Below are 22,648 nucleotides of genomic sequence, written 5' to 3'. Positions count from 1 at the left end.
AACGTTATTATAATTCTTTATTTTTTACGAGGTAGTATGATGAACGTTATTAGGCCGTGATATTGGGTGTTTAGGCTAGGTGTGCGGTTGGCATACTAATTTGTCAAGTTAAAAACACGATTTCTGCATGAAGCTCACTTTTTACATGGGAACTTTGTCATGCTGAAACAAGCCTGAAAGAATCTTCCTGAAACGGTTGCCACAATGTTGGAAGCACAAAATGATCTAAATTGTTAATTTAACTGCAGAGTTCTCTTAACTTTTGAACTGACAAATGAATGCTAAAATAAAATGTAAGTTTTAAAATTTCCACTAGATGTCACTGTTGGGATTTGTGCATCGTTTACTGAGACATTGCAGAACAATGCATAACATGCTTTGTGGAAACTGCACAACTGGATTGAAAGGGGCGCTGTGTAATGAATGTAACCTTTTTATAGAATGGTTGTCACATATTTGTTTTCTAACAGACAAGATATGGCAAAGGGCGAGATTTGATTTATTTGGATGTAATGATATCTGTTTGGTTTTATTTGAATGCATTACAGCATGACTGGCAGGCCCTTTGTGGTCTAAATGATTCTCAATGACCTGGACCTGAATTCAGCCAGGGTCATTTTTTCCTGGGTGTAGAACAGGAGTTTGTGGGAGAGGCGCAGGATGTGATGAATGCTTGGTCAGAGCTATAACAGGACATTCTGCCGCAACTCTGACAAAACACAATAAAAGATAGAGCTTCAAACAGACATAAAACCCAAATACAAATAATTATTGTATTTATTAAGTTTAATACCCTAAACATATGTTATGCTCATGACTGCGCAAACAACCTTATCTAAGAAAGAATTGTGTGTGTGTGTTTTTAAATTTTCTTCTATATGTCTTCCCTTCAGGCGCAGCTCCCCTCCTCCTTACTTTTTTGACAAACTTACTACCACCTACCATTTCCAAAACAATCCACCACCTCCCTCTCCTGCAAAACTCCATCACGTCTTCCTCAGCCATTTCCAGGCTTGACGCACTCTATTTTCAAGTTCACCTCCACGGCTCTTACATTGTTCCCTCCTTCATGCACTCCTTCCTCTTCCCCTACTGTTAGTAAAACCATAATCGTCACATCCAATCACCCACTTTCGTCATGACTGTGCTCATACGTCTGAAACCCCGCAATTTCATAAAGCATCATACATTCTCCATAATTCAAGTCCCATCAAAATCGCGACTGACCTCCTTACTACCCATGCACTCTTAAAGGGTTACGCCATGTCACATATGTCATGTGTCCTTAACTACAGCTTATTGAATTTGTTCTGGTGAGTAGAATCATCACCTTCAGGCCTTTTGCTGTAAACACTGTCTTTTCAGAGAAAATGCATTGTTTACATTACAGCCTAGTGATAACTGCACTGGCCACTCCTCAGATGGCTGTTAGAGATCCTTCCTGGGTCATGGCTGCCTAAAATGCATCCAAACATTCAGTATCTCCTCCCTCTGCATGCAGACACTGAATTTTCCTCATAGAGATTCATTGATTCAATTCATCTCTATGAGGAGATACTGATTGGCCAGGGCTGTGTTTGAATCATGATGACAGTGGCCCCTGATCTGCCGCCTTGTCAGTCTCAGCCAATCCTATGGGGAAGCACTGTGATTGGATCAGAATAACACTTCTGATGATGTTAGCAGGTAGCTTGCAGGTCTGAGGCAGGCAGGGGTAGAGCCAGCAGCTTCAGGCTTGCATATAAGTAAGATTTTACTATATTTATGGAGGCATGAGGGGCCCAGAAGGGCTTGATGGTTGTTTTAAACACTATAGGGTCAAAGATATATGTTTGTGTCCCTGACCCTATAGTGCTCCTTTAAGTCCCCGCCTCCATAAACTCTAAAATTTGTAAAATAAATACAAAAGTAGAAGTGACCTTGATTAAATATTCTGATCTCTGCTCCCTCCACTTATTTCCTAATTCCCAGCATTGTACTAATATCCCCAACCTCCATGTATTATTTCCCCGATAAGTATTATCACTCTAATTCCACCCAGTTATATTTTTTTCTGAGCTCTTGGCTGTGTCATTAACATGACAAATGACATATTTTGAACTAATATTTGTTAAACAGAATGCTCTGTATAATGTTGGTATTTGTGTTCGCATGAGTTACCTGACATTTCCGTGTTTCTTTCAGGCAGGTTCCAAGTCTTAAACTCAAGATTGCTGGAAAATCTCTCCCCACTGAAAAATATGCCATCAGGAAATCTCGGCGATATCTTCAGGATAATCCTGTCCTTTTGCCAGTCCCTCCCTTGGTATGTCTCACTGCGGACATTTCTATTGGTATTGGTGAATCACACGAGATAGCTCAATTAATGCCACACATTTCCATAGAATATAATATTTTATGTAATGATACTGAAAATGATTTTGCTGACAGATTCATTTTATTTTCTGACCTTTTTATGTGCAACCACCTAAGTCTGTTTTTCTGTCAAAAGAGGATAATGTTCACTTGCAACAAAAGTGATTGTGTCTAGATGTTTGTTCATGTGGCAAAGAGGTTAGGAGAACAACACAAGTCACTTTATTGTTTAAACTAGTGGTTCCTCGCCTCTAAATTGGGACCCAGAAGAAGTTCCCAGCATCTAATGTCATTTTAGTGGGTTCCCACTGTTAGAATAAATAAATTTAGACATCCCAACATGCAAAAACTAGTTTCAGGGAGGTGGGTGCACCCCTTCCTGCCCCCCATGTGCGCCCCCACACACAATCACAACATATTTCAACTATTTACACACACTATTAACACAAAGACACATGGGCACACCTTGACACACAGATATGCACACTGATACACACATACCTTAACACACAGATATACACTGGCACATACACAGACACTCAGATACACGCACTGGCACATACACAGACACACAGATACACACACTGGCACAGACACTCGGATACGGACAATAGCACATACACATACTGGCACATACACACATACAGATGCACACTGGCACAGACTCTCAGCTACACATACTAGCACATACACAAATATATACACACTGATACATATACACATACAATCTGGCATACATTGCAGCCACCTGTTAGCTTACCTTTTGGGGTCTGGGCTTAGGCTGATGGGAGTGAGCATGCAGCAGCAGCTCACTCCAGCCTCTCCATACTGCCTGCTCTGGTGCTGCCTGCAGCTTCCTCCTCCCTCCCACGCGGCTGTCTATTTAGCTGGGAGGAAATGACAGCACACCACTTCCTCCCAGCTGGCTGATACTGCAGAGGCCCGGTCAGGCTCTTAAAGAGCCGGGCACCTGTTCATGAACAATACCTATCAGGTGAATAATGAGTAAAGAGCGTTTGAAATATGTAATATCCTGGAAATCTTTCACACATTGTATGTCAGATTGTGTGTATGATTTCCGGGATATTACAAATGGTGTGCGGGTGCCACATTAAATATGTGGGAGTCTCCCGGACCAACCGTCTGATGTCTGCTTTTATTGCATTGTGGAAAGCTGCTACAGTGGCAGAGAGCCCTCTGACAATATGATGTTACTCTAAAGAATGTTTTTTTTTTTTTAAAGAATAATATAATTAAGGAATGGGGTCACTGAGAAAAGTGGATCTACAAGCAAATACCTTGTACGGTATTTTTGGGTCCATGTCCAAAGAGTTTAGGGGCCTAAGATCTAAATAATTGTCTAAGCACTAAAACTACCTTTCCATACTGAACACACAGAAATATGAGAAAAGGCCAGTCGTTGTTGATGAAAGGTCTTCTTAAACTGTGAATTTTCTTTTCTCGTGTTGCAGGAAATGATGTATATTTGGAACGGGTACGCTGTGATTGGAAAGCATGCGGATGTGACAGAGTCCATGTTGGAGACCCTGGTCCGGGCAGAAGAAGCTCTGGAAGGAGTCGCAGGTAGCCAGTGATGTAGTTTAAGGCAAGCACTCATTCTTGGGGCGTACTTGCATGTGGGGGCATCCGGCTCATTTATTTTCCATGTCTGAAATCCGCAACCACACAGGATTCCTCTTTATTCCCAATTCACTAAGTTAAAGAGCTGTTTAAATGCTGTGTTCATTTATTTGCCGGTGGTTGCAAAACGAAAGAAAAAAGCTGCAACTTACTTTCCACATTTGACAAACTTTATATTTTTAAAGCATCCCCTGATTAAAAGAACATTTTTATAATAAAGATGCTAGAACGTCCTGCAACATAAACCAACCAAAACCTTTTTAAAATTGTGTTTTGCGTAATGCTGGTGTCGTCCAACCCTTGGTCTCAGAAATAAATAGTGAGACGCCAGGAAACTAACAACATATGGAGCAAGTGGTGACATCCCTTAATTTTATCATTACTACCCCGATTGGACAGAATCTCATTTAACATTGTGGAATGTAGTTTCCACATTATTAGTGTGCAGGGGAGGGCTGGCAATGTGTGGCCTGAGGGATAGTACAAATCAATTGGTTTCTTTGTTTTATTTTTTGCAAAATCCACAGATCCCATTGTGTAAGGTTCTGCTCACACAGAGCATGAGATACATATAGATTTGAGAGATGAAGCCTGCTGTAAATTTGAGTTATTCCATTGTACATCCCAGCCCCCTCTAGTAGTGTTACCTGTGCAGTATGATCCCTTTCCCACTGATCCCTTTACCAACAATGACAACTGGCGCATGTTGTGAATGTTGCGATCACTGTCTTATCTCACACTTCCAGGGATATTGTACATACTCATTGTAGTCTGTAGCCTGCTCAGCCTCAGATACCACAGTCCACCCCCAAATGGCCCAGAGGACCATCCTAAGCCGTGAGAGCATTGAGAGCACAGGCTCCAGCCTAAGCACAGACCCACACCGTGCTGGGCTATCAAAGACCCGATACAATTCCTGCCTGCTGCTTCACTACTGCAGAACTGAACAGAACAAACATTCTAACACACCACACATTCTAACACACTCATTTAATTTTACAAAGAGTGTTTTGAAGCAGCAGCTAACCACCCCTTTGCCAGCCCTTCTATGCTAGTATGTCAATGGGGCCATTGCCTTCCAATCCTCTCATGGCGGTGCGTCAACAAAGGGAGTCTGTTTTGCGTCAGAAGAGAACCCTATTTTAATCATTTCTTTTAAAAACCAGTCAGTTTGTCAAAAATGAGGGAATGCGCTCACGGACTTACTACAATACAACCATCTCGCTTTAATGAATCAGACCTTTACCAAATGTCTGCATTCCTGTAGCATCACAAATTCCTAGGAAGCCAGGTATAGTTAGCCTTAGATGGACATGGTTGGCTGACAGGTCTCTGCTGGTTGATGCAGATGTTTCTTGAGAAAGATCAGAGCTGGATAATTTACTGAAACAGAAACAGATGTTTAAATAAATTCTTTAATGTGTAATAGTGGGTGGCACACCTTGGAGTGCCCCATTAAAGTGCTGATATAGTGACATTAGTGTTAATGGCTCTGTGTCATCATACATTATTTTGACTTCCTGCTCAGTATTATATGTCACTTATAATGGCACGCTATTTAAATTCCAAGTCATTTCAGCTTGTATGCAAAATGCTGTTTGAATGGCAGAAGCAATTTAAAACTTGCCCGTCAGCTAAAAGCCTAAAAAGTAATTTTCCCCAGAAATTAATATTGGACAGATTGTATTTCCCCATAGAGAAATGTCAGACAAACCAAGGTTTATTCACTTAAATGCTCTAGAGTATTTTAGATTCTTCATTCATTTTAATCCCTAAAATTGGTACATTTTTATGATTTATTTGATCTTTATTTCATGATTCAATAAATGTGTGCTATCTATTGTCTGAGCTACCTCAGCAGGCAGTAAATCATAATAATACCAAGCAGGGGGTACAATTTGGGAGAACCAAGCATTGTTGAAAGCCTTTTTATCATCCGTGATAATGTGATATTGCTTGACCTTCATTTGTTTTTGTTTTTTTTGTTTGATTTCCTCCCAGGAAAATAAGTCCACACTAAAATATAAATTGCCTAGATCTCCAGGTGGATTTCACAGTTTTGGCAAAAATAAAGAAATCTCCAAATTGTCTATTTTTGGTTTTGGCATTTAAATTGGAAATTCATTTTGTGTGTCTTTTTTGCTGACTTGGCATAGAATAAGGGAATAAATTTCCTTTGTAATATATTTTATTTGTGCAGTTTCCGAATTCAAGATGGACGATCAATGTGTTCTAAAGCTACTGAAAGGCCTTTGCTTGAGGTATCTGGGAAGAGTTGAGGAGGCAAAAGATTGCTTCAACTACATACATGTCAAGTAAGTATTCAGGATTAATGCACGGAGAGGTTTTCCCAGATATGCTGTCTGCTATCCTTAGTTGGGCTCATGGTTGATTGTATTAGAGAGCTCCTGTTAATGTTGGAGTTATGTGTAAGTGTTTACTGGATAAACCACGAGAGAGTAAACATGACTTGCGTGTTGGACAAGTAGAAGAAATATACACGCACACGCACGCACTCTTTCCCTACAGATCACACAGTTGCATAACATAAACCTGATATCTATGGGATATTACAATAGGACTGAATTTTGTCCAATGTCCCGTGTTATTGTCATTCTGCCTCTGGACTCAGCTAGGGGAAGGATTTTCAGAAACACATGATTCACTCGCTGGCAAACTCACACAAAATGTGCAAAACATGCTTACAGTCATGTTTTCTTACTGTCAAATGTATATTTACTTTCACATGCTTACTTATCCCCTTTCTGTAATTGTATATATGTTATATATACAATTGAAGAAAGAAGATTTCGTCTAAGGCAAAGGAAAGGTTTTTTAATGTAAGAACAATCAGGATGTGGAATTCTCTGCCTGAAGAAGTGGTTTTATCAGAGTCCATACAGATGTTCAAACAGCTGCTAGATGCATACTTGCAAAAACAGAATATTCAAGGATATAATCTTTCAATGTAGGGTAATAACTGCTTGATCCAAGGATAAATCTGACTGCCATTCTGGGGTCAAGAAGGATTTTTTTTTTTCCTACCTTGTTGCAAAATTGGAAGTGCTTCAAACTGGGTGTTTTGCCTTCGTTTGGATCAACAGCAAAAAACAAATGTGAGGAAGGCTGAACTTGATGGACGCAAGTCTCTTTTCAGCTATGTAACTATATATAAAAAAATACTGATAATCAGAATAATATAGTCTTCCTTCAGGATCATGAAATGCTCTGACTCCCACTTTGCAGGAAGCACTTTCATGTAGTAAGAATCTTATAAATGCAAAATGAATGATTCTAACTACTTCTCTGAGCTGGATTCCAAAATCATTTTATGTCAGATGTGACCGTTTTTTCTTTCGTACAAGTCGGGTAAAGTTGGTCATGCTGTTTAATTTGAAAGGAACATGTTTCTCACATCCATGTTTAAAACCGAGCTGATCGTTCTTCTCTTGGCCTGAGGCTGGCAGATTTATTACCGTATGCGATAATATGGTCATATGTGCATTCTGGAATGCTGATGTCAGCGCAGCTCACTGGTTTAGTAAATCATTTTAATATTGTGTTAGAGGAAGTGTATCACTGATGGAACATCAATTCATCTATTGCAATCAATGTAAATAGCCCCCTCTTCTCCTTCCCCTTTAACCCTTTATGTACACGGTGACAGACGTCTGCCGACTCGCTGTATAGTCTGGGACACTGCTTAGCTTTTCTGTATTCCACAATTCACTGACCTCAGTAGTGTACTTTAATTGCACACCTTACGATAAAGCAGTGTACATAACGGCTAGTCTGGGGTAAACCAATACGTTTACAACAGACAGGAAATCTTCTCACAATCCCAGGAACTTCGTATATCGAGGGCAACATCTTAGACTTACAGTCAGTCCACTTTTTTCACATAAGTGTATTTGCTGTACAGAAAATATATTCCTATTGATGCCTGCTATTGCAGATTTTGCAATGTTTATTCCCACATAAAAGTGCAGATTAGTTATTAGAAATTGCGAGCAGGATGTGTATATGTAATTTTACATCTTTGACATGGTTATAACTACCATAGCTAAACAACTCTTCAGAGAGATACCGTTTATTTCCAGATACCGAACATTTCCAGAGAGATACCGTTTAATCACCTACCTTCTTGTACCTATCCCACAGAATAATAAAAAATAACTGTATATGTATCTGAATTCTCTCCCTCCCCTATAGTCCTTGAGGTGTCAATACATTTTCGATGAATTGGCATGTCGTAAATATATTCGGTGACAGTATCTTTCGTTACATATTTGATTTTTTCCCCCTGAGTTTTGTTAAATCATTAGTCCTTTAATTTACTTCTCTTCTTTTCCACTAATTATGATACTCAATGAAGTAGGATTTTCGAATACTTTCAAATCACTCTTTAAGTATAGACAGTTATAATTATACTTTGTTTTATAGGCATAATTATAGCTCGTAAAGCAAATCATAAACCAAGACCATCAAGCATGAGATCTGTATTCAAAATACAAAAGCATACGGTGAAAAAATAATAAACACTCTGGTGCTGCAATCACCTTAGTGGGCCACAATAAACCACTAAAATAGACACAAGTGATATAATAGAATACAAATTGGTGAGAGCACTCAAACAAAAGAGAAAAATATTACCCACTTTGAGGATAACACTGAAAAGGAGAAAACACAATATAGGATAATAACGTCAAATAAACGAAAAATAAAAGATGGGTAAAATACACTCACAAACACGGAACCAATTGGAAGCTGGCTCAAGCTAAGCGCTTTGAACAGAGAAAATCTCCCAGGGACTGGAACAGGAAACAATTCTTGATGGGTGTCTTCCCAGAATTGGTGCAAAACACAGGAACGCAGGTTGTAAATTGCACATCAAATTTAATATAAACTCATTAAAACAAAAATGGATTCAAACAAATGGTTAAAATTAGGAAAGTCCCATATGTCTGGAAAAAAAGTCCCAAAATGTCCTCAGGGTCCACCTTACGCGTTTCGGCACAAAGCCTTCATCAGAGGTGCGATTTTCTGTTCTGGCATGGAGCTCCTTTTAAATCCAAAATTTTGGCGCCGTTTTCGCCGATTTACTGGCAACTTCTCTTCCGGGTTCTGACGTCAGGACGTCCTGCGTCATCACGTCCTGACTCTACTTCTGGTTTCGGCGAGAATGACGTGTGGAGACCGTCATTCAAAAGAGTCCATAACATTGCAAAATAGAGGGCATAGGAAATACTCAAAACCCCCCATAAATAGAAATAGAGAGGAGGGAAAAGAGACATATTTAAATAGGCAATATTTCCAACAACTTTCTCCCACATCTTAAACTTTAAATAGACTATACTATAAAACACATATATATAATATAAATATATAAAATAATATGCATACATAGAATTGTAGATAATAAATTATTATACATAAAGCAAAATAAAATTAAAATGTAAAAAAAGGGTAAAACAGGATAAAATTAAATATATTTATTAATTTCAAAATCAATGTTTAGCCCATTGGGGACCATGGTTTCCAGCTCAAACATCCATTTCATCTCGGCATATCCTAAATTATATTCTTTACCCCCCCCTCTCCAATGGGTTTTGATCATATCAATCCCCATAAAATCTATACCTCTTGGGTCCCCATTGTGTACTTCAGCATAATGTTTTGATACATTGTGATTTAGGAATTTGCGTTTTATGTTATATATATGTTCTCTGATTCGGGTTTTAAGATTACGTATTGTCTTGCCAATATATTGAAAACCACATTGGCAAGTAAGTAAGTAAATTGCCCCTTTGCTTGAACAATTAATAAATGTATTTATTTTATATTCTTTTTTGGTAACCAGTGATGTAAACTGAGAAACTTTTCTATTTTTATTTGTTCTAAACGAGCATCCTTGGCATATACCACAATAGTAGTGGTAACCTTTACTCCCCTTCAAAAATGATTTGTCTTCCGCTTTTTCTTTATCTAAAAAACTATTTGTTAATAACTGTTTAAAATTATTCGCCCCCCATAAAATAAATTTCGGTTTAGAACTTAAAAACTGGACTGCATCTGAATCTTCTTTTAAAACTTACCAGTGTTTTCTGATTATCTTTTGTAAAATTACCGTATATACTCGAGTATAAGCCGAGTTTTTCAGCCCATTTTTTGGGCTGAAAAACCCCAACTCGGCTTATACTCGAGTCAGAGTCTGTATTATGGCAATTTACATTGCCATAATACAGACTGGGGGGAGAGGGGGGCTGGCAGAGCTGTACTTACCTCTCCTGCAGCTCCTGTCAGCTCTCTCCTCCTCCGCGCCGTCCGTTCAGCACCTCGGTCAGCTCCCAGTGTAAGTCTCGCGAGAGCCGCGGCTCTCGCGAGACTTACACTGGGAGCTGACAGAGGGAGCTGCACAGACCGCGCGGAGGAGGAGAGAGCTGACAGGAGCTGCAGGAGAGGTAAGTACAGCTCTGCCAGCCCCCCTCTCCCCTCACTGAACTGCCACTGGACCACCAGGGAAGGAGCCCCCCTCCCTGCTATGTATCAAGCAGGGAGGGGGGACGAAAAAAAAAATATAATAAAAAAATAAGAAATAATAATAAAAAATTTATAATAACAAAAAAAAGAGGTATAAGGACAACTATGGGAGGGAGGGGGGGTATAAGGACCACTATGGGAGGGAGGGGGGGTATAAGGACCACTATGGGAGGGAGGGGGGGAATAAGGACCACTATGGGAGGGAGGGGGGGGGAATAAGGACCACTATGGGAGGGAGGGGGGGGGAATAAGGACCACTATGGGAGGGAGGGGGGGGGGAATAAGGACCACTATGGGAGGGAGGGGGGGATAAGGACCACTATGGGAGGGAGGGGGGGGATAAGGACCACTATGGGAGGGAGGGGGGGGGATAAGGACCACTAAGGGAGGGAGGGGGGGGGGTATAAGGACCACTATTGGAGGGAGGGGGGGATAAGGACCACTATGGGAGGGAGGGGGGGATAAGGACCACTATGGGAGGGAGGGGGGTATAAGGACCACTATGGGAGGGAGAGGGGGGGATAAGGACCACTATTGGAGGGAGGGGGGGATAAGGACCACTATGGGAGGGAGGGGGGGGGATAAGGACCACTATGGGAGGGGGGGGATAAGGACCACTATGGGAGGGAGGGGGGTATAAGGACCACTATGGGAGGGAGAGGGGGTATAAGGACCACTATGGGAGGGAGGGGGGTATAAGGACCACTATGGGAGGGGGGTATAAGGACCACTATGGGAGGGAGAGGGGGGGATAAGGACCACTATGGGAGGGAGGGGGGGTATAAAGACCACTATGGGAGGGAGGGGGGGGTATATGGACCACTATGGGAGGGATGGGGGGGGATATGGACCACTATGGGAGGGATGGGGGGGATAAGGACCACTATGAGAGGGAGGGGGTGGGATAAGGACCACTAGGGGAGGGGAGGGTAAGGACCACTGGGGGGGGGTGAAGGAACACGGGGGTGGGGAGGTAAGGACCACTGAGGGAGGAGGAGGGGAAGTCAGGACATATGGGGGGGAGGGGGCGGCAAAATGTTTTTTGCCTACGGCGGCAAATATCCTTGCACCGGCCCTGCACACACTGCATTCATGCACACACACTGCACTCATACACACACACTGCACTCATACACACACACTGCACTCATACACACACGCTGCACTCATACACACACACATACGCACACACTGCATTCATTATACACACACTGTAAATAAATATTCAATTAATATATTTTTTTTAGGATCTAATTTTATTTAGAAATTTACCAGTAGCTGCTGCATTTCCCACCCTAGTCTTATACTCGAGTCAATAAGTTTTCCCAGTTTTTTGGGATAAAATTAGGGGCCTCGGCTTATATTCGGGTCGGCTTATACTCGAGTATATACGGTACTCAGAAAACACTGGTAAGTTTTAAAAGAAGATTCAGATGCAGTCCCGTTTTTAAGTTCTAAACCAAAATTTATTTTATGGGGGGGCGAATAATTTTAAACAGTTATTAACAAATAGTTTTTTAGATAAAGAAAAAGCGGAAGACAAATCATTTTTGAAGGGGAGTAGTAAAGGTTACCACTATTGTGGTATATGCCAAGGATGCTCGTTTAGAGCAAATAAAAATAGAAATTTTTTTCAGTTTACATCACTGGTTACCAAAAAAGAATATAAAATAAATACATTTATTAATTGTTCAAGCAAAGGGGCAATTTATTTACTTACTTGCCAATGTGGTTTTCAATAAATTGGCAAGACAATACGTAATCTTAAAACCCGAATCAGAGAACATAAAACGCAAATTCCTAAATCACAATGTATCAAAACATTATGCTGAAGTACACAATGGGGACCCAAGAGGTATAGATTTTATGGGGATTGATATGATCAAAACCCATTGGAGAGGGGGGGATAAAGAATATAATTTAGGATATGCCGAGATGAAATGGATGTTTGAGCTGGAAACCATGGTCCCCAATGGGCTAAACATTGATTTTGAAATTAATAAATATATTTATTTAATTTTATCCTGTTTTACCCTTTTTTGACATTTTAATTTTATTTAGCTTTATGTATAATAATTTATTATCTACAATTCTATGTATGCATATTATTTTATATATTTATATTATATATATGTGTTTTATAGTATAGTCTATTTAAAGTTTAAGATGTGGGAGAAAGTTGTTGGAAATATTGCCTATTTAAATATGTCTCTTTTCCCTCCTCTCTATTTCTATTTATGGGGGGTTTTGAGTATTTTCTATGCCCTCTATTTTGCAATGTTATGGACTCTTTTGAATGACGGTCTCCACACGTCATTCTCGCCGAAACCGGAAGTAGCGTCAGGACGTGATGACGCAGGACGTCCTGACGTCAGAACCCGGAAGAGAAGTGCCGGTAAATCGGCGAAAACGGCGCCAAAATTTTGGATTTAAAAGGAGCTCCATGCCAGAACAGAAGATAGCACCTCTGATGAAGGCTTTGTGCCGAAATGCGTAAGGTGGACCCTGAGGACATTTTGGGACATTTTTTCCAGACATATGGAACTTTCCTAATTTTAACCATTTGTTTGAATCCATTTTTGTTTTAATGAGTTTATATTAAATTTGATGTGCAATTTACAACTTGCGTTCCTGTGTTTTGCACCAATTCTGGGAAGACACCCATCAAGAATTGTTTCCTGTTCCAGTCCCTGGGAGATTTTCTCTGTTCAAAGCGCTTAGCTTGAGCCAGCTTCCAATTGGCTCCATGTTTGTGAGTGTATTTTACCCATCTTTTATTTTTCGTTTATTTGACGTTATTATCGTATATTGTGTTTTCTCCTTTTCAGTGTTATCCTCAAAGTGGGTAATATTTTTCTCTTTTGTTTGAGTGCTCTCACCAATTTGTATTCTATGAGATCTGTATTGTGAGATCACAAATATGAGCTTGGGGCACACATGGTATATAGGCAGTGCAGGGCTTAGCTCATTGGCTGAGAGTGCCAGGAAAACTAGCTTAAGTGTGTGCTTAGTAGCGGATGTGTGGAGCGGTGCCCCGTGCACCCCAGGTAAAGGTGGAGGGTCCCGGAAACTCTTGGCACCATAACCACAACAGTGAGCATTAGTGGTTATGATGCTTGGAGGGTTCCTTAAAATGCATTGCTTGAACACAACATCATGACATCATGCAGGTGGCTCAGACACATTGTTAGAACATTATGATGTGTGTCAACATTTCTATCCCTTCTGTGATCTTTCTCAGGCACCTGAGCATCATCCAATCACTGTGAATCCATTTAAATTATGACTTTTTTTTATTTTGCAGTGAAAAGAAGATTAAATATGATCACTATTTGATCCCCAATGCCCTGTTAGAACTTGCTCTGCTCTGCTTGCAACTGGAAAAGAGGGAGGAAGCAATTAAACTTCTGGAAACGGCAAAGTGAGTGACGACAGGAGGCATCAATATAAACAGCGGGACAAACACACACAACACATACCATGTCTCATACAGCACGATCAATGGAGGGGGGTAATATATGTTTTTATTAAATGGACATAAGAGTCACCAGAGCAACTACAGCTTATTGGATTTGTTCTGGTGAGTAGAATCATTACCTTCAGGCTTTTTGAAGTAAACACTGTCTTTTCAGAGAAAATGCAGTGTTAACATTACAGCCTGGTGATAACTTCACTGACCGTTCCTCAGACTGCTACTGTGTGACTGACATTCAGTGTCTCAACCCTCTGCATGGAGACACTGAACTTTCCTCATTGAGATGCATTGATTCAATTAATTAATCTCTATGAGGAGATGCTGATTAGCCAGGGCTGTGTTTGGCTTGTGCTGGCTCTGCCTCTGATCTGTCTCCTTGACAATTGTAGCCAATTCAATGCTTTCCTATAAAAAAACATTGTGATTGGCTGAGATCACCACTTCTGATAATGTCAGCCAAGAAGGCAGATCAGAGCCAGCAGCAGCAGACTTGAATAAATGTAAGATTTTACTATATTTAGAGAGGCAAAGGAGGCTAGATGGTGTTTATAAAACTATAGGGTCAGGAATATGTTTGTATTCCTGACCCTATAGTGTTCCTTTAAAATGACACCCTTCCGCAATAATCAAAGATTACAATACTCCTTACATTGGGCTATAAGGAAAAGGTTTTACTGAAATCCTTTTGTTCTATACTATGTTACATTCAAATAATTGGTCTCCAAGCAGAAAAAGTGAGCAATTTGAGTCCCTATATAAAATAAATTTTAAAAAAAAGGTAATGAAGACCTGACAGTCAAATGAAGATCAAGGATGCTGAATAATAATTTCTCAAATGGCAGACTTTACTTCAGTAAAAACAAACACCATCTATAACATGTTTCTACCATAATATAATCATATTGCTTATGTCACATTTTTAATGCAATAGAGATGGTGTATGGCTGTATTCAAACTATGGATTTCTGCTACCCAAATGAAATCTCATTTTGATGAATATTCCGCCTCCATTTCCTGGTCTACATTCTCCTGTTGATAGTTGTCTATGTCTGTGATTACTGTGGCGACTTAAAACACCGTTAACACACTACACTCCATAGGATATTACTGGTATACCACTGATTACCTACTGAGCAATATAGCCTCTTCATCCTTCCATTATCTAACAGTAGGAACTGGAACAAAAGAATATGGGTTCCATCGTAAGGTATTATTAAAAATAATCGGCTAGGTTTCATTTTTCGCATATTTTACAATAGGGCAGTGAAAATGGGTTTTAAAATAGTGTTTACAACTAGTCAACATTCATGGTGTTATTCATAGCCCCATTAAAAAAAGAATGTCTAGATTCTGACTCACCGGTGGCCAATAATGGATCTGAATTGTACAACATCCACTTCCTGGCTCACAAGCGCTGACCGTTGGACCAGATTAAACTAATCCCTGAATCCTGTTGGTAGCACTTAGTGCAACAAAAGTGAGAAACTTCAAAATCTTAGACTATAGGTCCCCATCAAGGTCATTTTCTGATCAGTGATAAGGTTTGGAGCCAGGTTGTACTTGTTATAAGTATATCAATCTTGCTGCATAGCATATTTTGTAAGAGACCCAATAGATGTATCAATCATGCTGCAGGTCTTATTTTTCTTTCTTCTATGTGATAAATTCTAAATCCCAGAGTGCTGGCTTTTCTCAAATCTGTAAATCCTGGACCACATGTTGTTCTAATTGGAACAGAACTGGGTAATCTACTAATCTGTAGCTTAAATCCACTGTTCAGGACCTTCACTGGCCAGAATTTAAACAGATATAGCTATTGACATTGATTTTTCATTTACAATTTGTCATGAAATCACATTTAAGTTCTAAATTCTCCTGTTCTAGACACAACTACAAGAATTACTCCATGGAATCCCGCACACATTTCAGGATCCAGGACGCCTTGCAGCAAGCCAGATCGGTTCCACTTAATGGATGCAGTTGACTTCTGTGAATTCCAGTTCTATTTATTGTTTGTGATGTCAGTGGCAAAGACGGTGTCTGAAGTGGGTTAAAATACTGGTGGACATGCAAAACAAACTTTTTAGGCTGCAGCACTAATAGTTTTATCACTTGGATGAGTTTGGTTTGGCATCAACCTTGTAGGATTTTCACAAAAGGTCTTTTTCCAAGCTTGCCCACTTTCCCGCCTGATTTAATTTTTAAAATTGTCACTACATTTTACTAGTGAAAACATATTTAATGAAAACAAAGATTACCAGGATGATTTATAATTCCCCCAATCTCTCTAGTGTGGAGATTTAGCAGTGTGAGTGAACGCCGACTGCTCTTTAATCAAACAAAAATGTAGAAAATGTGGTTTTAACTCATAGGCAAAATGATTCAGGACTGAAATTGAAAACAAACCATTTAAAATCCAGAAAGTGCCTATTCTGCAACAAAAGGAATGTCGCAGACTCTACATCTACACAGTGATCAGGAATCTTACTTAAAGGGCCAGTATATTAAAATGTAATAAAATGTATGCAGTAAACATTTTATATATGTCACCAATGATCTATGTGGTTAAAGGAGTTCAATCTCACTCTTGATCAATCTGCAAGCTAATTCGATTTCCTAGATTGATTCCAAACCTCACTGACTGCGTGGGAACTCCTAGCTGATGTAGTAAGATGGTCATTAACACTCCGCTAGGTAGGTCCGATCCCTTATGGTTTCCTTAGACACCTGATCATACGTATTGATGAGGAGAGAGAGAGAGAGAGAGAATATATATTTATAGACTGCAGTGTGCAGAGGTTCATGTCATGCTCATTAACGTGTAGTAACAAATGAATGGTCCAGGAAAACATGATGGATCTGGCAACCCTACTCTTGGTTGTTTTACTATAAACATTTGGAAACTTAGAGGAAAAAAAACCCACAAGTATAGGCATTTTCTTCTACTTTAAAAATAAAAAATCTAAGGGTTACTTCTAATAGGCTGTGTTTCTGTAAAGAGGAATCAATGTTTAATACAATTTATCCACCTTCAATGAGCACCCCTGGCTGGTAGATGTTAGATGCAATACACAGGATAGGTTAGAATTAGTTATGCTAGAGATCTTAGGTTTATTTGTTTTCCTTCCAAACCTACAGGGTTTCCTTTTTGCAGGTCTATGTGAGTTGTAGTTCAGCAGTTAACTTTGTGCATCACAAATCTCAGAAACTTCTTGCGTGCCCAAGCCCTGCTCTGGGGAATGAGCTCATCGGCGCTACAGAAAATGAGCACCAGGAGTGGCTGAGTCACTTCCTGGTTTGTTAAAACTCACTGCAGAAACTGCATAGCCAGAAGATTTGTCACAATTGCAGGACTTCAACTTTTAACCTTTTTTATTTTTGCACATTTCTTTTTCATGCATTATGCTCATCAATAAATGCCCGGTACCAGTAATTCTAGTAGGTGGAGACACTGCTTCTTTATACTGGAAATCCCTTTATTCCATACAATGTCAAGCCTAGCAAGATATAAAAGGGATAGGACTACTCTTTGCTTTAAGGGGTTAAACATTTGGCTTCATAGTTTAATTCAGTGTTATAAAGAAAACCACTGAATGAATAATGAATGTTTTCTTTTATTTCTCTCTGCCTAGCAGACAGAAATAAAAATGACAGTCAAACAGCTACAGATTAGACCCCTCTATCCAGAAAGCACTTAACACAGATGCTACCAAGCAGTGTGCATTTTCTGTGCCCTCGTACCTCAAAAGAATGGTAGATTAACCAAATAACTCGTTTGACTTAAATGTAGCGAATTTCTGGTGAAAACCCAAGAACAGTCATAAAGTGTCCCAAAACCCAACAACTAACAGAGCTGAGTCCGTGGGGGTCTGGTCCTATAAATGCAAAATCTGTTGCAAGCTGAACACCAAGTGCTTAATGATAGTAGTAGTAAATAAAGTTAGAGGAATCTGGAATAAAACGTTGCATCTAAAATCTGTTTTACTATTTATATAATCAGTAGGCAAACACCAGTAAAAAGCAGGGGTGCCCAAAAGGTTGATCCCCAGATGTTGTAGAAGTACAACTCCCATTAAGCCCCATGGATGCTGTAGTTTTAAAACATGTGGAAGTCTACCTTGCGGGCACCCCTGCAGTAAAGGTTTCGGGCTTTGTAATGCCAACCTGATGTGAATTTTAAACTGGTCTACATGGAAATGTTCTCTTCAAGAAGAGAAATGCTTCACCATTGAAGTTTCTGTAGATTTAAGTCTACCTGATTCTGCAAATAACCGTATACCATTAGGATGATTATTTTTTTTTACCATGGTAGATTTCTCGCTAAGTTTATTAGCTTTATCTTAAGGTGTACGTAGTTTAAGACCATCCCAATTTCTGCATTATAGAAAACTTCAAAGCAGTACGAACATTTTAGATTTTTGTAAGCATTTGGTACCTTTAAACGTATGGTAAGGTTATGATCTTCTTGGATATATTCAGGTTTATTCAAAATCTGTTCTTTTCTGGAACACCTTTCCAAAGACCATCCTGTTCCCTCCAGTCATAAAATGACCAAACTGTGGATAGTATACTTTCAGTAAACATGCCTGGGTACACTGGTTTCTCGATCATGGTGGACACGGTAATATGGAGGGTGGCAGAGATCTGAAGACAAAGAGGTAGACCCATACATTGAATTAATCGTTATAAGCCACTCTCCTTATCCGGACATCCAGAAACCTGGAGAACATTGATAGATTTATTATTTTTTTGTATCTGGGTTACTTGCAGAAACTTTGCGAGAAAGGGAATCCTATATTTTTTTTGGAAAATCGCACACATGCCTGGTTTCTGCACCCTGCTATTTGCCTGTACAATTCCCATAGGGCTTTGTCATCTTTGGAGGAAAGGGAAAAATTGGAGTTTTATGGACAGCTGTGCTTTGAAGTATCTGCTAGTGAACTACAGAAACCAATACCAACTTCTCAATCAAAATCAATAACGTAAAAACTTGTCTGTAGGCTGGAAAGATCATGTACCAAAAAAAAGAAAACCGTAACCCCTCCCTTTTTTTTCCTCTTTAACTAAAGATGGCCATTTTTAACTGCCTACGTGCTGGGTAGCATGCTTAGAGTGTAATACATCTTTTTACGTCAATGTATTATCATTAGGCTATTACCAAGTGGGGCTTGAGGCTCATACCTGTTTCAGACACAGAGTCAATAGGATCAATCACTTGTGCCTCTAATTCTGCATTCTCATCAAACTAGAACAAGGGATAAGAGGCCCAATGTCATAAGCAGAAGCAAGGACTCAGCTTAACCCCTTCAGGCTGGAAGGATTTGTTTTGCCAGGACGTGTTAGAATTTTGTTATTTTTTTTAAATCATTTGTATGACGTTTCAGAACAAGAAATTTGCCTGTATTTTTGTATTTGTTGAAGAAAATAAATAGCAAAAGAAAAAAAAAATGAAACGAATAAAGCAAAACAAAATTTGTGTTTTTTTTCCCCCCACTTATGGCAGAAAGCTGAGAATATGTAATGAATGATGAAAGTATGATCTAAAGGAGAAATGCTGGAAGGTATTGAATAGAGAGAGAGAGTGTGTGTGTGTGTGTTTTCTTTCTGCTCCTCCCTGCAATGTTGCCATAATTGCTTTCAGGATACTATGCCACTGTCCTTATTTAGTTCCCCTGTGTCCCACATCTGGGTACACCAGATACTAATCAGGCAGCACATAATTACATAAGCTTGCGCTGTGAAGCAGGCACTGTCACTGAATGGTCCTGCAAGTATGGGGGCTGCTGGAAAGCTGGTTGTCAGTACTTCATAGGCCCGCCTATTGTGAGTGTTGACAGTGACACAAGTTGTGTTACTTGTGGTGCCTCCTAGAAGGCCCCCCCCCACCCGTCCCCGTTACAGGCGATCCAGTGATGGGAGGTATTGGGAGACACACAGCATTATTCATTAAAGTGAAACTCCAAAGTAAAGTCACGGTGAATTTGAAATTTAACATCAAGATAACTGGACAGCAAAATATCTTACTCTATGTTTCAAGTTCAGCTACTCATGTATAAGTCGAGAAATGTCCGTCGTAAACGTCATTTTAAAATGCAGAGTCGACTTATCTGTGGGTCAGTGCTAGATAGAATTTCGACTCCCGAACGCCGTTCTCCTAGCTGTTCGGGAAGTCGAACAGTCAGGGGTACAAGTTTCAGCTTGGTTCGCGTAGCCGACTCAAACATCCATGCCGTCAACGACCATGTACCGCTGCCTGCGTTAGTGAACAACCCTGAAAGTGGTTAAAAGCCTTTTTCCCGACCCTTTTAACTTTTTTTTTTTTTTTTTTTTAAATGCAGTAGAATTGCTCATTTTAGTGGACATTTCTCTACATTCACACTATAAACAAACAATGCTTGTGTATCTATATTTCATAAATATTAGAGGTTACCAGGGCTTTCCAACATTTCCATTTAATAGTTTATGTCTATCAATTAAAACTTGTATCCCTTTGCATATCGTATATTAGACAGATTGTTAGTACTACATAAAACAGATTCCATAACAAACAGCCTATAATAGGCAGGAATAGTAAAATGTAACAATTGCATTTCTAAGTAATTTTGGTGCTTGGACAAGGGGATAGTGTCATTTTAAAGGAAAACTCCAGTGCCAGGAAAACAATCCGTTCAGGTCACTTACCTGAGACCCCGCCGATATCCCTCGGCGGTGGTTTCGGGTCGGCGTCGCTCCTCCCAGTAATCACGTCAACGGTGGGAGAGACTGATCCCGCCCGCCGGCTGAGGAAACCTAATGCGCATGCGCGGCAATGCCACACACGTGCATTAGGTCTCCCCATAGCAAAGCATTGAAAAAGATTTTCAATGCTTTCCTGGTGAATTGAGCGACGCTGGAGGTCCTCACACAGCGTGAGGACGTCCAGCGACGCTCTAGCAAAGAAAATCTTTGCTATGAATCAGGAAGTGCCCTCTAGTGGCTGTCTAGTAGACAGCCACTAGAGGTGGAGTTAACCCTGCAATGTAATTATTGCAGTTTATAAAAAAAACTGCAATAATTACAGTTGCAGGATTAAGATTAGTGGGAGTTGGCACCCAGACCAATCCAATGGGCAGAAGTGGTCTGGGTGCCTGGATTGTCGCTTTAGACTTTTGAAAATAGTTGATCAGATGCATTAATTTCAAGGTTAGAAGAGAGAAATATTTTTTCTTACCAGGGGATTCTCCCCCTATTACATCCATCTCATACCTCGGAAGATGTAAAAAAATAAAAGTGTATCTAGTACCATACAGACTGTGTTATAACAGCTTTTATGAACAATTTATAACTTAAAAGTGTAATGTGTATCAGATCTTAAGTATGGGACATAACCCCACTTATGTCACCTACATGTAAATATATTAGGCTTGGAACTTAACCAGATGTCCGAGTACCACCTTTAAGTATACAGGAACTTCAATGTTCAGTTGTTCTTGTTTTTTTAAACACTTTTTTTAATGTACTGTTTTAAAAAAGTCAGTTTTCTCTAGAATGTAAGCTCATTGAGCAGGGCCCTCCACCTCTGTTCCTGTACGTTGAGTTGTCTGGTTACAATTAAATGTATGTTAGTCCACCCTTAGTACAGTGCTACGGAATCTGATGGCGCTATATAAATAATAAAATAATAATAAAGGAAATAGATTTCCTGCATTAGTCTGTGTGTATTTTTCATTGATACACAAAGTAAATCTCTTCTCAGTGCAGTCAAAAGCATCAAAGACGATGTGCAATTGTTACTGTCAAAGCAGACTGGTTGTGGTGCTTGCTCATGGCATTACAACCACACATAATCTAGTTGTTCCCTAAATGGTTTTCATTTGGACAAGCAGTGCTTCAGATCAAATAGGACAAAGACTGCAGTGGAGGTGCACAAAGCAAAACCAAACTGATGAAGACAAGCCAAAGGGGAATTGGGGGCACACCCTGAACATGCATTTCTAAGTAGTGCTGCTGTAAATCCCAAAATATATTCAAAATACAAACTAGGGAACAGCACGCACACAAGAAACACAGTATTAAATTTTACAAGGCTACTTAAGATCACCTATCTTAGCAAACACATATGGGGATTCAGTTGGTTGTATAGGGAGAGGTATTAGCAGTAGAAAGAGGGAAGTGCTCATGCCATTGTACAGAACACTGGTGAGACCTCACTTGGAGTACTGTACACAGTACTGGAGACCCTATCTTCAGAAGGATATTGATACCATAGAGAGAGTTCAAAGAAGGGCTACTAAACTGGTTCATGGATTGCAGGCTAAAACTTACCAGGAAAGGTTAAAGGATCTTAACATGTATAGCTTGGAGGAAAGACGAGACAGGGGGGATATGATAGAAACATTTAAATACATAAAGGGAATCAACACAGTAAAGGAGGAGACTATATTTAAAAGAAGAAAAACTACCACAACAAGAGGACATAGTCTTAAATTAGAGGGACAAAGGTTTAAAAATAATATCAGGAAGTATTACTTTACTGAGAGGGTAGTGGATGCATGGAATAGCCTTCCAGCTGAAGTGGTAGAGGTTAACACAGTAAAGGAGTTTAAGCATGCGTGGGATAGGCATAAGGCTATCCTAACTATAAGATAAGGCCAGGGA

At 39.8% G+C, this 22,648-nt stretch overlaps 1 protein-coding gene across 2 annotated transcripts in view; it reads left to right on the top strand.

Annotated features, from left to right (window-relative positions):
* Window positions 1-17,950, top strand: part of TTC39A (tetratricopeptide repeat domain 39A) — a 78,175-nt gene extending 60,225 nt beyond the window's left edge. Inside the window, exons 14-18 of one of the 2 annotated variants that reach the window (XM_063427805.1) lie at window positions 2,185-2,305; window positions 3,828-3,939; window positions 6,197-6,311; window positions 13,841-13,957; window positions 15,896-17,950. In XM_063427805.1, the coding sequence (XP_063283875.1) occupies window positions 2,185-2,305; window positions 3,828-3,939; window positions 6,197-6,311; window positions 13,841-13,957; window positions 15,896-15,995 (565 nt within the window). In that variant the 3' untranslated portion in view covers window positions 15,996-17,950. Of the gene's footprint in view, window positions 1-2,184; window positions 2,306-3,827; window positions 3,962-6,196; window positions 6,312-13,840; window positions 13,958-15,895 lie in introns of those variants that run through there. The other variant, XM_063427806.1, reaches the window with a different exon arrangement.
* Window positions 17,951-22,648: the final 4,698 nt, after the last annotated feature.

The sequence above is a fragment of the Pelobates fuscus genome, chromosome 7, assembly GCF_036172605.1.
Source record: "Pelobates fuscus isolate aPelFus1 chromosome 7, aPelFus1.pri, whole genome shotgun sequence".
Classification (NCBI taxonomy): domain Eukaryota; kingdom Metazoa; phylum Chordata; class Amphibia; order Anura; family Pelobatidae; genus Pelobates; species Pelobates fuscus.
The sequence above is the reverse complement of the archived record's forward strand: the minus strand, read 5'-3'. Positions and strand labels throughout refer to the sequence as shown.